This window comes from Siphateles boraxobius, unplaced genomic scaffold, assembly GCF_051911475.1.
Source record: "Siphateles boraxobius isolate OS27281-9 unplaced genomic scaffold, OSU_SipBor_1 1, whole genome shotgun sequence".
NCBI classification, from domain to species: Eukaryota; Metazoa; Chordata; class Actinopteri; order Cypriniformes; family Leuciscidae; genus Siphateles; species Siphateles boraxobius.
Window position 1 is genome coordinate 22,417,609 of NW_027508699.1, and position 16,716 is coordinate 22,434,324.

At 43.2% G+C, this 16,716-nt stretch overlaps 1 protein-coding gene across 2 annotated transcripts in view; it reads left to right on the plus strand.

The window, feature by feature from the left end:
* Positions 1 to 4,188: 4,188 nt before the first annotated feature.
* The window catches only part of cdh10a (cadherin 10, type 2a (T2-cadherin)), a 41,518-nt gene continuing 28,990 nt past the window's right edge, over positions 4,189 to 16,716 (plus strand). Inside the window, exons 1-2 of one of the 2 annotated variants that reach the window (XM_077229246.1) lie at positions 4,189 to 4,312; positions 15,827 to 16,190. In XM_077229246.1, coding sequence (XP_077085361.1) covers positions 15,969 to 16,190 — 222 coding nt within the window. In that variant the 5' untranslated portion in view covers positions 4,189 to 4,312; positions 15,827 to 15,968. Of the gene's footprint in view, positions 4,313 to 15,826; positions 16,191 to 16,716 lie in introns of those variants that run through there. The other variant, XM_077229237.1, reaches the window with a different exon arrangement.

A 16,716-nucleotide genomic window follows, 5' to 3' on the forward strand; every position in this document is an offset into this window, starting at 1 on the left:
AACAGTTTTAGAGACTGTCGGGTCTGATGGCAGCAGCGTCCAACGTTATACCTTGCGGCCTGTTGTACATGAGATCGCTACAGTGGTGGCTCAGGACCAATGGATTCTCCCCGAGGGGAAATCCGCTCCGCACGGTCAAAGTCACGCGGCGCTGCCTTCGTGCTCTGGTCATGTGGAAAGAAACTTGGTTCCTATTCAAAGGGCCTGTGTTGGGGGCTCTTTGTCGTCGCGTAACGCTAACGACGGATGCTTCCCTCACAGGGTGGGGGGCGGTCACGAGTGGTCGTCCAGCCCAAGGGCTGTCGCAGAACCATCATCTATCACGGCTTATAAATTGTCTAGAGATGTTGGCGGTGTTCCAGGCTCTGAAACACTTCCTAGCAGACCTGAGAGGTCATCATGTGTTAGTTCAGTCAGACAACACGTCGGTGGTCTCTTATATAAAACATCAGGGTGGCCTGCGGTTTCGCCGACTTTACAAGTTGGCCCGTCAGATCCTCCTGTGGTCCCAAGGGAGGTTACTATTTCTGAGAGCAAAGTATCTTCCTGGGTATTTGAATGTGGTAGCAGACTCCCTGTCGAGACAGGGGCCGAGGCCGGGGGATTGGAGACTCCATCCCGAGGTGTTGGAGCTCCTTTGGTTGAGTTTCGGTCGCACCGAGGTGGACCTATTCGCTTCCAAGGAGACCACGCATTGTCATCTGTGGTTTTCCATCAGCCATCCAGCCCCTCTGGGGTTGGACGCTATGGTGCAGCCGTGGCCGAAGTCACGTCTGTCCGCCTTTCCCCCGATTGCTCTGCTACCTGGAGTTCTGGAGAGGGTTCGCCGGGACGGGGACAGCCTACTATTAGTAGCCCCGTTCTGGCCGGCCCGAGTATGGTTTGCTGACCTGATTTCTCTCCTGGACGGCTCTCCCTTGGAGCTCCCGGTCAGGAGGGATCTACTCTCTCAGGCGGGCAGCATGATATTTCACCCCCGCCCAGTATTGTGGGCTTGGCCTCTGAGGGGGCCCAGCTCATGAACTCTGGTCTCTCAACCGAGGTTGTTGAGACCATTCTTCACTCCAGAGCTCCATCCACGAGGAAGCTTTATGCCTTGAAGTGGAAACTCTTCACTTCTTGGTGTGGAGAGCACCTGCAGGACCCAGTTAACTGCCCAGTGGTTGCAGTGCTGGAATTCCTGCAGGAGCGCTTGCCAAAGGGCTATCCCCCTCCACACTAAAGGTGTATGTGGCGGCACTGGCTACTTACCACGTCCCTTTCAGTGGAGTTTCTCTTGGGAGACACCCGCTTATAACTCGTTTCCTTCGTGGCACACTGAGGCTGAGGCCAGCAGTTCGTACGAGGGTGCCGGCCTGGGATCTGGCCATCGCATTAGAAGGTCTTTCCCTAGCTCCTCTTGAACCTACCGGAGAAGTTCCTGAGAAGTTTCTCACGTTTAAGACTATCTTTCTTCTTGCTATCTCCTCACTAAAGAGAATCGGAGATTTGCAGGCTCTGTCGGTTTCACCCTCGTGCCTGGAATTTTCGCCTGGCATGGTTAAGGCTTTTCTGCATCCTAGACCAGGTTACGTTCCCAAGGTCCCTACTAATGTTGTTAGACCTACAGTTCTGCAGGCCTTTTATCCTCCTCCATTTCTGTCGTCTGACCAGGAGAAACTTAATTTACTCTGCCCCGTTAGGGCGTTAGACGCCTATGTCCACAGAACTGCCCTGTGGAGGAAGTCAGAACAACTATTTGTGTGCTTTGGGCCACCCAAGAAGGGGTGTCCCGCGTCTAAACAGAGAATGAGCAAGTGGGTGGTCGAGGCTATCTCACTTGCCTATGAGTCGGCTGGTCAGCCTTCACCTTTGGCTGTACGAGCCCACTCTACCAGGAGTATGGCGGCTTCTAAAGCCTTACTGTCAGGAGTTTCCCTCACTGACGTTTGTGATGCGGCTGGATGGTCTTCACCGCATACTTTCATTAAGTTCTACGACCTAAACTTAAGTTCTACCCCTGGGGCACAGGTGCTCTCGTCCTCTGTGCGCTAGTTCTCACATGGCGGTCACTTGGTCCTATGGCGACGTGGGTATTAGCGTTCCCACAGCGTTTGACGCAGCTCGAGTTCCCTTGAAAGGGAACGTCTCGGTTACGTTTGTAACCCTAGTCTCCCTGATAGGGAACGAGACGCTGCGTCATTCCACCATACTCCCTGCATTCCCGCTAGCGCTTCCTTCAGGCCTATCAGAAGCTGTTGCGCTTGTGTTTATGGGGTGCTTTATAGTTTCCTGGTCGATGACGTCACCCGCCTATGACGTTCCATCTCTCCATTGGGCTGATTCCATACGTGCTTCATGAAGCACAATGCAGGGCCGTTCCCACAGCGTTTGACGCAGCGTCTCGTTCCCTACCAGGGAACTAGGGTTACATACGTAACCGAGACGTTTATCTGCGCTCAAGTGCGTACAATGATCCTTATTGTTGCAAACTCCACATAGAGTGAAACAGAGACATACTTTCTATCGTAAAAACACTGAGATCAAATTAAACTGATTGCTCATCTTCACCCTTTTAGGTTAGATATAATAAATATTCTGGTACTAGCACGGTTGAACTTTTAATGATGAGACTGTTAAAAACATCAAAACAAATGTTAATCTTGGCTCACGTGGTACATTACAAGCTTATTTGTTAATTATTTTGCAATAAACTGAGAATTTGTCCTAGCATCTGTGCCGTAGGACAGACACATCAGTGTGGTCTTTGATCCACCTCATATTGCACATCAAAGCAAGGCTCAAATTAAAAGCTTAATTTGCCATCCCCACCTCGGCTCTTTCTAGCTCAGAGACCGTCAGAATGTATTCAATGCGCTCTCATCTCCACCACTTATCCAGAAACTACATGCTATACATACAATAGAGGACTTGTATGTGAAATTAAAGCAATTTTGTACAAAGAAAGTGAAAAGTGGATCTGTAGGAATTATACTGTTTGTTGTTGGAGAAAATCTACATACAGTAGACGCATGGTTTGATGCAACATTCTTTCAATTTTACATTCAGTTTATTCATATCACCTCAGTATTAGATATTATCCTCATAGCTTTATGGTAAACATTGAGCTCAGATTGAGTTCTAAATTATATAATTGCACACATACTCTATGTATATAAGTGAAATTTTACATTTATGCATTTGGCAGATGCTTTAAGTGGCTTACATTGCATTCAAGGTATACATTTTCATCATTCCCTGGTAAAATCATCTAATGTTTGAGCTGTAGGCTCGACTGTTGAGATTTTTTAGAATATTTGAAACTTATATTTTAATATATTTTATTTATTTATTCCTGTGATGGTAAAGCAGAATTTTAAGCATCATTACTCCAGTCTTCAGTGTCACATGATCCTACGGAAATCTTTCTAATATGCTGATTTGGTTCTCAAGAAAAAATAATTTTTATCATTAATGTTGACAATGTATATCATAAATATACATACATACACACATACATACATATGCATATATATATATATATATATATATATATGTGTGTGTGTGTGTGTGTGTGTGTGTGTGTATGTGTGTGTGAGAGAGAGAGAGAGAGAGAGAGAGAGAGAGAGAGAGAGAGAGAGAGAGAGAGAGAGAGAGAGAGAGAGAGAGAGAGAGAGAGAGAGAGAGAGAGAGAGAGAGAGAGTATTGCGTGTGTGTATTGGCCTTTCTGCATTCTGAGTAATCTGACTTAAGTATTCAGCAGAAAAATCCTACAGTTATGTTGGCTCTTACGTGTGCAATGAATACAACTGCCCCTACAAAACGTTGTTAGGCTGATTTCAGATTTGCCATTTTAAGCATGTCACGGATATGCCTCGGGTTCCTGCCCTTTACCAATGTTTTTAGTCCAAGATTTAATTCTTGTAACTCATCATGCCTGCTGTGTTAAACCCACTGTCCTCATTTCAATGCCCTGGTCTGTAGCCAACACTGGTCTCTCTCCCCTCGTTCCCCCAACCACCCCCCAGTCAACTCCATCCCCAATCACAATCTTATGAATGGCAGCCAATCAGAGCCTGCTCCCCTCTGCAAACTGCATCCTTGCCCAGCAGAGCAAGAAAGAAAGGATAGAGCTGGAGAGAGAGAGAGGGCTTTATGTGTAAGTGCGGGAGAGAGGGAGAGAAAGAGAGCGAGAGAGGCAGCTGGAGTCTCACACACAACTGTAGTCAGTCTTGGAATCTGAGCACTGCCAAGAGGCGAGCATAGAAGCCAGTGTCACACTTCCATGAGGATGACATGCCCTCAGAAGAGCACAAGAGGCTGTTTTGTTAAGGTAAGAGCCTTATGCTTTTTACTCTTCAGATAACGCCAGCTAATCTAAATAGCATGGAACAAGCATTGCAATTTTATTACTAGTTCCAAAATGTTGCGGTGGAACTGACAACAGTCGAAACTCAAATCTAAACCACAGTACTTTGGAATGCTTCCATCTGCAATGAATTACATTTTTTTCCATTTTAACAACCTCAACAACCTCATCATGGACTTGATTTTTAGTCTAATAGATTTTAATGGCTTTTGCCCTCTGTCATAATGCCACAGATTTGCCATATAATCTTACATGTCATATAATCTGACATGAAATGCCTGTCATCTGCCCCTTTGATTTGTGCTCTGTCTACATCCATCCATCTATCTAATGTGTCTTCTAACTGATTTCATTTGTCATTGTAATTTGCTGTAATTAATTGGAATTTATATACAAATATTGAAAATGACGTTTATACTTGTGTGTGTATATATATATATATATATAATTACATTTATTTATATGCATACAAAGCATGACATTCTTTAAACCAATGCACATAGTTTAACTTTACCACCCACAGGAGTCATCACTGCAGCTAAAGTTTCAAAAAATCCTCCTTTATCCCTATGCGTTTAATCGCCCCGTCGCTTTTTACAAGGAAGTGTGCACACGTGTTTAGAGGTCTGTGTGCATGTTTGATCCTTGACATAAAACATATCACTGCCAATGTAGGGAAATTGCTTTCATGCATCACTGTCTCTGTTTGTGATCCTTAACCCAGGGTTTTAGCTACAGAGGTGCAGATTCTGGAGTATGTTGGCAAAGCTAGAACACTAAACCTGCATAAGCAGCGCTCTGTGTTTAAAGTGTTCATGTAGGATGGACAACCATGAGCGTTTTGCAGCTTTCATTTCAATTGCGTGTACCACTTGTGACTGTGGAAGTCAAATGTAAGACTGTAGACAAATCACCCTGAGTGCAGTATCGCCAATAAGGATTGTTTCTTGTCTGTGTGTACATGTTATTACCTAAAAATACCACTCTGTAAACCACTCTTGTTGTTAGACTTAAGTTTAGATCAGATTTTTCAGGTTTTGGTGCTTCTGAACTCAAGCCAATATGCAAACTTTGATTTATACATCTGATGTGAACACATAATGGCATGGCTGTTTCACACAAATTAAAGTGCACACTTCCTCTGAGCCAGTGTCACATGTATAATTGCCTTTCAACACAGAGATAAATCATGAGATAAAACCCCACATACTTCATCTCAGGGCATTCTGGGCATTCTTTCTCTCTCTCTCTCTCTCTCTCTCTCTCTCTCTCTCTCTCTCTCTCTCTCTCTCTCTCTCTCTCTCTCTCTCTCTCTCTCTCTCTCTCTCTCTCTCTCTCTCTCTCTCTCTCTCTCTCTCCGTTTCTGTCTCTGATATTATCTCCCTCTATTTCTTTCCGCCTCGAAATGCGAGGCAATTTGCCTCATAATGAGGTGAAAGATCCAACCAATGTATTTCTTCTCAGGGAGGTACTGTAATAACATTTACACCCTGACCTGAGGAAGTGACCCTAAAAAGGCATTTTAGGAGGTCAAGGACTGTTCTTCTAGTTTGAATACATCTGAATTGTAGTGGGAATGTCATAACAGTTAAACCTCTAGCACTGTTAGTGAGCATTTCTAGTATCTGCAACTGTGTATTGAGCAGCCCTCCCTTCCTTTTTGCCCTTCTCTGAAAACACACATAATTTTTTTTAATCAGACAGGACCTCCATCAGCTCCTGCTTTTGAATTCATTGCATTCTCAGAGCCACACAAAATCAGAGAAAGTGTTCCGTCTAATAACTCAGGTTATAAATTATTGCCTTGAGTCTGTGAACCTAGCAGAATCAAAGCCGGTCCTCCAGGCAGGCAATCAACATGGTGCATATCTGATCTGTACCAAAGTTTCAAAACAAAGAAGACAGGGCATTAATATTGCAAGGGAGAGGCCAGCTGTGAGAGCCGTCCAGGATGAGGTATGGAGTGATGGGGAGATTCATACAGGGAAGAGAGGAGAGAAAAAGGTCTTGGGCTCCCCCAAGTGGAAACTGTTGCATCTGTGGCTTGTTGTCAGTGTCAAATGTTAAAGTACTGGACAAGAGTGCCTTCAGTCCCTGTAAATGTAAATATTTCTTACTAAATTTTAAATATATGCAGTTATGTAGGTGATTTAGGCTGCTGAACATATGGCAAGGATAAAAGGCATAAAAAATTGCATTAGATTTGCATATGAACTTCATCAGGCAAAATGAAAAAAAAAAGGTATTATGTGTCATTAGAGACCCTAGATTCGGTTCCACGATAGCTTAGATACAAGGACTAAATGTACTTGACTCTGAGCTGCGGGCATTATTGCTAATTAATAGGTGATATATGACAAGGGCCGAGAGTGTATCTAATGCCCATCTTTCTTTTCCCTGGCCAATTCACTGACCACGTATACCTTAAAATTCATGAGATGTCAAAGGCTGCTTATTATGCGGTGCACATCTAGGATTAATATTCTAATAAGGTTCATGAAAAGAGTTGAAATTATAACTGCAGCATTTAATCATAATAATAATCAAAGTGGATTACATGTTACAAAACAGAAATGTTTTTATGCCAGCCAGGGGCAAGACTAACAAGGAAATACACAGCACTTTATTAAACAATATTAAACAGTCAAAAAGACATTTACACACACAGCCATAGCCTGTTGTCATGCTGAATGATGAGTATAACGGGTAGTTTTAAGCACTCTGCAAAAATGTTAAACTGGAAGCTATTTTATTGAAAATTCCTTTCAAATTGACAGGAAATTGGTTGATCTGAAATTACAGTTCACAAAGACAAAGGAAGTTGGAATGTGATGAATGCTCTGAGATGGTAGAGGTCAGAAATGAAGTGGGCTCTCTGGAAAACCTGATTCTGATTGGTCAACCGAGGCATTCAGAGGATTGACATTTCCATTGGGAACAAAAGTCGGGTTCCAGAAGTAAAAAATTGCATTGATTTTCAATATGAATATATTTATAATAGATTTTTTTAACAATTACTTGTTAACAATTAATACACCTTTAAAGACAGACCTAATGAGAGTTATAATGTTGTTAATCACTGACATATGCTTTTCTTAAAGCCATCACAGCCTCCATTATTTTAACTTATTTTTTTCAAATAATCATGTATAAACAGTGTAATTCCTAGTTGAAAAATTACATTAATCCTGATTCTGCAAAGAAATGTCCATCAATCAGAGATTTGCTACAAGCAAATCACATCTAAAGAACTCTTTAGCACCTGCCCACTCTCAGGAGCACTATACATAATATAATAGTCTCCCTTTGTTACTTAAACATTTGTGTGTATGTATGTACGATTGTGTGTTTGTGTATGTATGTATATTTAGTGTTGACAATCGATTAAAAAAATTGATTAATCACACATTTTTATGTTATTAATCGCGATTAATCACAGCTAACATTAAAGTTTTTATATTTTCTAATACTTTCACACTGAATCTCCAAAATAATGTAGAAACAACATAAAGTAACAACATAAAATATATTTTTTTTAAAAAATCAATGGCTTTTTACGAAGCACTATAAATAAAAGTGCACCGGGGTGAACTTATAATGTCAGTATGATTTTTACATCAAAAATGTCACCATTTAGAAATAAAAGGCATTTTTCCTACCCTGATTTTAGCATTCGGATTTGAACGATCTGTTTGAAGGGGCGAGTCTGCTGTGAGACTTATTCAACTCATTTGATATTTAGAAGGAAAAATATTGATTAATACCTTAATTATAATCAATCATTACATATACATTGAAGCAGCAGTGGATTCCAATCCACCCCCTTCACTTAAGTGTAAACGCCCATTGCTATGATTGGCTAACATCTTTTCATATGAAATATCGGCTAAAAGTTTTTGAGAGAGTTCCACATTCCAGCCTTAGCACATTTTTACTATTAGTATTTACTATTGCAGTTCTTAGGCAAGAGCGATGGGTGATTTTCTGTGCCTTTTGTTCTTCGATTAACATTAATAACAGCAGCAGGTTTATTAGGCCTGACGCACATAACGTGGATCTGGCACATCCTATTTTTCAACTCTTTACGTTAACAATTTTTAACTAATTTAAGACACTATTTACAAGGATATTCAGCACAGTCTCCAAGATGCTTGACCTACCTGTAAACTGATATTTACTACTAACACACTACAGCAAAATATATAAATAACTGGCTTAAAAAAAAATTGGCGGGTAAAAATCAAATGTGCCTAAGACTTTTGCACAGTACTGTATATATACACAGGTGTAACAGAAATTATTCAACTCCCATTGCAAATCAGGTTTATCGGCAACATTTACTGACTTTCAGCTGCTTAAGCAACACATAAGGATAAATGTACCATCTTTAAATCAACAGTTTTATATGCCTTCATTTTTATTTTTATTATATTGTTGACAGTGCTTCATGGGATTGTAGTTCTTTCCCTCGTTAAAGCCATTCAGTACATAGTCTTGCACCTTGGTCAAGATTTTCAACAAGTTATGTTGTGATTCAACTTGTTGGTTGGTTTTGGTTCATGCTATATAACTCTTTCACAAAGAGTTTTTAAAATATTTAGGAGGAAAAACGTACTCGGTTACTAACGTAACCTCGGTTCTCTCTAGAGAGGGAACGAGTACTGCGTAATATCTTACGCTATGGGGGAAAACTCTTTTCCACGAGATATTGAAGCCAAAAATTATCCTTTAATTTTGATTAATGTAAAACGCTGTGCGGCAGCGTGCAGACATAGGCAAGACGGCTCGCGCGCCCTATGGGCTGCCCTGCGGCAACAGCAGCAAGCCTATCGAGAGAGGCCCTGCGTGACGTGACATCCATTTCGTCACGTCCCGCCAGAATAGGCGTGGCCTTGGCCTGTAAATACACTCGACAGGCTGATACAAACTGGTTTTCATCACTGAAGCGAACCAGCGCTGTTGTATGCACGGCAAGATACGCAGTACTCGTTCCCTCTCTAGAGAGAACCGAGGTTACGTTAGTAACCGAGTACGTTCTCTTACGAGAGTATCTCTCGTACTGCGTAATATCTTACGCTATGGGGAACACAATGTAAGACGCCGTGCGTACTGGGATCCCACACTAAAGTCCCAAGGGCAGTAGCCCGGGGCTCATATAGTGCATAATCACCGTAGACTCACAGAGGGTCGGAGAAGAGAGGCTACAAGCATCATTCCCCATGAAATAGCATCCCACAGGAGCTAGTTATGGTAACAGTATTTCCCGCAGACAGGGTGAACGCGTTCAGCCTGGACTGGGCAAAAGTACGGGTTATTCAACACCCATGGAGCTGTTCTATCGATCAGTGAGCGATACTCAAGCAAAACTCAGCATTCTGCGCCGGCGCAGCGGGACAGATAGTACTGAATTCTAGACCGACAACAGCTTGGCCTGTAAGGCGGGAACCTCTAGGTTATAGAACCGTATAAATGTAGACGGCGAGGCCCAGCCCGCCGCCATACAGATATCATGCAAGGAAATCCCACTAGACCACGCCCACGAAGAGGCCACGCCTCTCGTGGAGAGCGCTCTGACACCCAAAGGACACTGCAGGCCCTTAGAAGTGTAAGCCAGCGCTATGGCATCGACTATGCATCTGGATAGGCTCTGTTTGCTGTCATAGGCAGCGAGTCTATCACTGTTCCCAGAAAATAAATTTTCTGGCTGGGAGACAGCGAACTCTTCGCCCAATTGACTGTGAGACCCAGATTCTCGAGATGCTCGAGTAATGTGGTCTTGTGTTCTATGAGCTCTGATCGTGATCAAGCTAGAATCAACCAATCGTCCAAGTAGTTCAAAATTCGCATGCCCTGAAGTCTCTGGGGTGCGAGAGCCGCGTCCATGCACTTCTTGAATATGCGGGGTGCTGGGGACAGGCCGAACGGTAGGACTGTGTATTTGTTATGCCTGGCCCTCGAAGGCGAATCTCAAAAATCGCCTGTGACGTGACGCAATCTGTATTTGGAAATAGGCGTCTTTCAGATCTATTGACATGTCTCCCTGGCGCACTTGCGCGAGGATTTTGCTGGTTGTCAGCATTTTGAACTTGCGTTTCAGAAGCGCTTTGTTCAACTGTCGCAGATCTAGAATGGGTCTGAGACCCCCGTCTTTTTTCGGTACCAGAAAATATCTGCTGTATACCCCCCCTTCGCTCTGAGCCTGAGATAAAGGTTCTATGGCCCCTTTGCTCAGTAGTTTCGCTATTTCGGTTCGAAGTAGATGAGATACTTCGTTGTCTACCGTGGTTTCGACACGCGCCGTGTAACGGCGGGGACGTCGAGCGAACTGTAGCGAATAGCCTCTTTTTATAGTGTTCAACACCCATTCTGATACCCCTGGAAGCTTTGCCCACGCATTTGCGTGAATAGCTAGAGGCAGAATGAGATCCGGACTCTGGCCGTGGCATAGCGGCGGCTGCAGAGCTTCGGTGTGCTGAGACATAAACACTGTGTTTAAAGTGTGTGAGGCGGGGGGCGCGCCGATCACGGCAGGCAGCCTGGTCGCGCTCGATTTCTCTATGACAGATTGTAGAGAGAGAGCGAGCGGGAAAAACCCCGTAGGGTTCAGCGTGTCTGTGAGCGAATGTGGGCGCGGGACAGCGGGCACATTTACTGCACTGAGAACACCGTCGGCTTGCCCTGACTGAATATGTGTTGGTTTCGTTTTTACAGAAACCGTGGGACACGCATCGTGTAGTGTTTGTGGGCACTGTGTCGTGGGCACATTCACTAAGTTTGCACAATCGGCATGAGTCGATTTTATTTGTGCTAGCCCTGAACTGTGGCGGGCTGTGTCTGTGTGTGGGAATGGGCACTGAGACGTGGGCATTCTTACAACACTCATAACACCATCAAAATACACCAGAAAATACACTCTTTTTTGGGATTTATCTGGGTCGCCGTAAAAATGGCGTTAATGTGCAGGCAAGCGAGCTGTGGTACCGGCTTGTTTACTGCGAAATACACTGGAATAGTCACATTGTTTGGAACTGAACGAGCGAGAGGTTTCGGTGGAGTCTGGCCGTGGCGAGACTTAAACACCGTGGGTCTTAGCTGACTGTATGTGTGTTGGTTTCGTTTTACAGAAAACGTGGCACATGCAGTGTGTAGTGTTTGTGGGCACTGGGTTGTGGGCACATTCACTACATTTAATGCACAATTGACATGAGTCGATTTCATATGTGCGAGCCCTGCACTGTGGCGGGCTGTGTTTGTGTGTAGAAATGAACACTGGGCTGTGGGCATTTTTATTACACTCATAACACCATCGGCTGTGGCCGGAATACCAGAAAATACATTGCTTATATGATTTTTCTGGGTTGCCGTGGAAACGGCATTTGTGTGCAGGCAAGCGGGCCATGGTACCGGCTTGTTTACTGCAAAATACACTGGAACAGTCACATTTTCTTGGAACTGAACGAGCGAAAAGTTTCAGTGCAAGTCTGGCCACGGCGAGACAAAATTTTATCTGCTGCGAGCGCTGGGATCGAACACGGGTCTCACGTGCTATGGCTTTAGGTTTCGCCACTGAGCCACAGTGGGAAACGACAAAAGCTTAAAATAGCTCAACCACATAATAGAGCGTCATCACAGTTTTGTGTGTGTTGGCGTTTGTTTGCAGGCGTGCGTGTTATACAACAGGCTCATTGCTGCAATATTGACATTTTCAGCCGCTCAAACTAAGAGGAGCTGAGAAATGTTTGAGAAATGGAGATTGGTCCGGCCTCGGCGGGACTAAAAATACACTCTTTCCTCATTTCGCCGGTGACGCATGCCCACGGGGGGCGGGGTAGCTTTCTTATAACGTAAAGAAAGCTTGCCGCGGTTTTGATGCTGGCCCGTTTCCCTGACGACTCGCGGGCAGAAGGGGGAGGTCCACAGAGCTCGCCCGATCCTCACTGTCCGACGCGGGGATAGAGCAGCTGGCCTCCTCTACAGATGCAGCTATCTCGTCGTCATTAATGGCGGAATCGGCGGCGCGCGGCGGCCGTTGTCCGTCAGTGAGCGACTCGATTGAAGCTGGTGAAGCTGGCGGGCGAACCGGCGAGCTATCACGGGCTGGAGAAGGCTTGAGGACCCGCTGAGTACGGCGCTTTGCGGCGCGGCACTACAGCGGGCGGGAGTGCAGACTCGGAGAAAAAATGCCAGGCAAGTCCTCAGAGTCACCATGGCAATAGTTCCACAGGAACGAAGCGTCTTCAAAAAGACGCTGCTCTTTTAGATAAAGAGAGAGAGAGAGAGAGAGAGAGAGAGAGTGTGAGTCGCGACGGCGAACACACACTCTAGCAGTGAAAAAGGATATTAACGCCGGAAAGCATAGCAGGTACGGCGGCTGAAGGCGGCGAGGTGAAGGCCAGCGGCTTCAGGCTCGAAGGCTCGTCCCGCAGAAGGCTTACTATCAGACGGCGCGGCTTCTCACTCTGGATCCAGCGATGCAGTAGTGCTTCGCTGAAGAGATGAAAATCAGTTTGTATCAGCCTGTCGACTGTATTTACAGGCCAAGGCCATGCCTATTCTGGCGGGACGTGACGAAATGACCCATTGGATGTCACGTCACGCAGGGCCTCTCTCGATAGGCTTGATGCTGTTGCCGCAGGGCAGCCAATAGGCGCGCGAGCCGTCTTGCCTATGTCTGCACGCTGCCGCACAGCGTTTTACATTAATCAAAATTAAAGGATAATTTTTGGCTTCAATATCTCGTGGAAAAGAGTTTTCCCCCATAGCGTAAGATATCACGCAGTATGAGAGATACTCTCGTAAGAGAACTTCACCTGTCATGACACATGTGTTCCCTCAAAATCTGGTCTCCATTAGGAACCCAAGCGAACCCATTGGCTTAAAAAATTTTCTTCTGTGCCCAATTACAATACCTACAAAATAGAGACTTGCTCTCTCATTAAATACAAATGCAACTGGCGCCAACTTGCCTCAGTAATCGATTGTAGGACTTTAGTATTAATGTAACTGTAATATTGTTGCTGTGTTTGTATTGCTGCTAGGCTGATAAACTCAAATCAATATACTGTACACATATTTATTTATTTGTTTATTTATTTTAGTGTGTAGCCATGTAACTTGACAGCTAAACTGAAGCCTGCTGGCCATGTTGAACACTGATGTGTATGCTTACAGCGGTTCAGAAAAGTAATAGAGGCGTTAAATATCTCTTGGCACAGACATTCAAACATTTAAGGACATTAAAACTCTGTTTGCAACATTTAAGGAGATGCTAGTGAAAAATGTTCTCGAAAAGGTGAATAGGAGGTGAGATTAAGTGAAATAATGTTTCACTTAATCCCAGTTAATTGAATGTATCTCACATCGGCTGTCATGCTTAAACACTCAGCCAGAAAGCTTCGGAATAAACATGGCAGGCCACTCTGCCAGCAGCAATCACTATTTGAGGCAGCGAGCAAGAGCTTTTAGGTCGTGTGACCAGCATTTGAATCCAACCCTAGTCATTCTGTGACATATAATCAAGGTCTGCTATTGATCCCGCCACGTACGTTGATTTCTTTTGGCTCTGATGTAGTTATAACACCCGTACTATAGTACTCACTCTGGAAATCGATTTGGATGTGGAACATATTAAGAGGACAAGGGAATAAGACGATACCATTGGAATAAGAATCAATTTGTGAATAATGGTTTTTACTCCATTCACTTGCACTTTGTTTAATCATTGTTAGTGACTGCAGAAAAAAAACAAAAAAAAACAATCGATCAATAATGATGCTGAGGGTCTCGACCGGATAACAGGAAAATAATTGGTCACCGTCACTGTGAAAGATTGGGTGGTGAAATTTCCATTATGACATTTTTTATGACAAGTCTTTCCTGTAGCTTTTAATAGTAGAGCGTTGGCGCTTGCAACGCCAAGGTCATGGGTTCGATTCCCAGGGAAAGCAAGAACTGATAAGAATGTAAAAATGTGTACCATGAAATGCATGGATAAAAGCGTCTGCCAAATGCATAAATGTAAACATTTCCCATTAACCTAATTGTAATTTTGGCATCTTTATTAACTCTTGTAAATATTTGATTTCACCATTTAATATTGTGCACACAAGAATACGGACAGTCTAGTCATCTATATAAAATCACGATCTGAGTGGGAAAGACAGGATATTATCATTCATTTTTATTTACATTTGGCATGTACCGGAAGTTGCGATAGTCTTTTCTTCCCTATTGTGACATATTTGAGTGAAATGGCTTCTTTATTTGAGTGAAAAATGTGGAGCGGGACTTGATTTTCTTCATTGGAAATTGATTGGATTTTTGTGGTTTGCTATTGCTGTGATCTCATGTGAGTAACAGGTTGTCCCGCCCGCTGGCCATAAACAAATCATCAGAGAAGAGATGTTGCTGTGAGAGGGAGACGTTAGTTTGATAAAAGATTATGAGGGCACATGAACTTAAAAAAAATAATGATGTGCATACATAAATCATAATAAGTACTGCAATCTTCCATAAAAAATAAATTTTGTCATTTTTGATTTCATGGAGACAGCACAGGTTAGGTCACAAACTTTGTTCAGTGAAATACATTAACAACGTTTACCATGGGAATGCTTCTAATGTAGAAAAACACATTAGACAATATATTTCATTTTTATCAATCAAAATGACAGACAGGATTTTTGATAGGCTACTGAGACTGCACTAGTGATGGTTACAGTCAGCCGTTAAAATGCAAAATTAATAAGTTTCAAAGCGCTTCTAAGCTTCGCACACTTAAGACATCTGATGGTTCAACTCATATGAATGCAACGAGAACACATGAAAGCATGTGAATTGTTTGAATTTTAGCGACCATCAAACATTTATTCAATACACGTCAAATGTAAAATACCACTGCATAGTTTTCTTTTTGTAAATAAAATCTATATATTAATCCTTATTAAAGTTACAAAAGTTATTCGGTCAAGATCAGTGAGTGATTTTCGTTTTCTCTTTCGCGTCGTCGCGATTGAATGTTTTAAACCCATTCAAATGTGCACAGGGGAATAGATAGGCGGAGTCAAAATTTTAATTTTATAACAAGTGTCTGATTCCAGAATAGGAATCAATTTTCGATTCCCAACCCATATCTATATATACTATATGTACTCTTTTATTTGTATTTATCCATTTTTGGTTAACCCATGATAACAGTCTGTCCTGTCCTTAACCCAGACCTGGTGTAGAATGCCATTTTAGCATGTTTACCAATGCAAGCATTTCTGTTAATTGCACAAGCATGTTATATGCAATGTTTTGTGTGAGGCTACATTTTTGATCTTCTGTGAATAGAATATTGCATGAAGGCCCTGTGTGATACACTACACAAACAACAAAAGGATTACAGTATAAGAAACGGATGTTGCATCTCGACAAGGGCTGCAGTGACCTCCAACACACTGCATGTAACTTTTTTGCTTTGATTCTTTTTTATAGGGAATCAAAGGAGGATCAAAGGCGATTCTACAATGTCAGGGTTGCTGATGTTGCCATTTACATCGCTTTCAATTCAGCACTGCACACCCTACTTAGCTTATTCATAAGGAGTCGCTGTCATCGTGACGATCGATTGGCTGCAATGATAATGAATCACTTCTTTTGGCTGCTTCCACTGGTCTTTCCGCACCTGAGCTCTCCAGTCATATTGCTAGAGAGGAATGATGGGAATCTCTTTCAAAACTGGAACCATCTGATGGAAGGAGATAAAATGGTGCTGCACAGATCCAAAAGAGACTGGATGTGGAGGCAGTTCTTCCTGTCGGAGGAATACACAGGAAGTAACTATCAGTATGTTGGCAAGGTGAGAGTCCATGATAACACAAGCTCAGAACGAACAAGCCTCCTCGGCTAGCAACACAGGGCTTGAAGGAGATGCAAATGCCTGATTTTAGCATTCCTCTTTCGTTTTCCTGAGCTTTATATGGTTTGACACTGGATTTGAACACATTGCTGTGTGGCAGGCACTTCAGAAAACTTGATGCCATCATCAAAGAACATAAAGTAGCGCAAATATGAATTACACACTCACTGAGGCATGAATATTCAGATCCAAGAGAGACAGAAAGCGAATAAGAGTAGGAGAGATTCGTTTCGAGACAGAATACTTTGTACCAAGGTTTAGTTTTTTACCGCTCTCATTTCTAGGACAAAGTGGCTCCGCTGAGACCTGACAGGAATCAACAATTATGGGCTATTTCACTCACTCTTTTTCATTCCCCCCATTGACTTCCAACCCATCTGCAGTGGCTGTGTGAAGGAAGGGACTGCAATTCATCAAGTCGCAGTTCGGAGGCATGCTATATTTATGCCACATTAAACATGAAAGA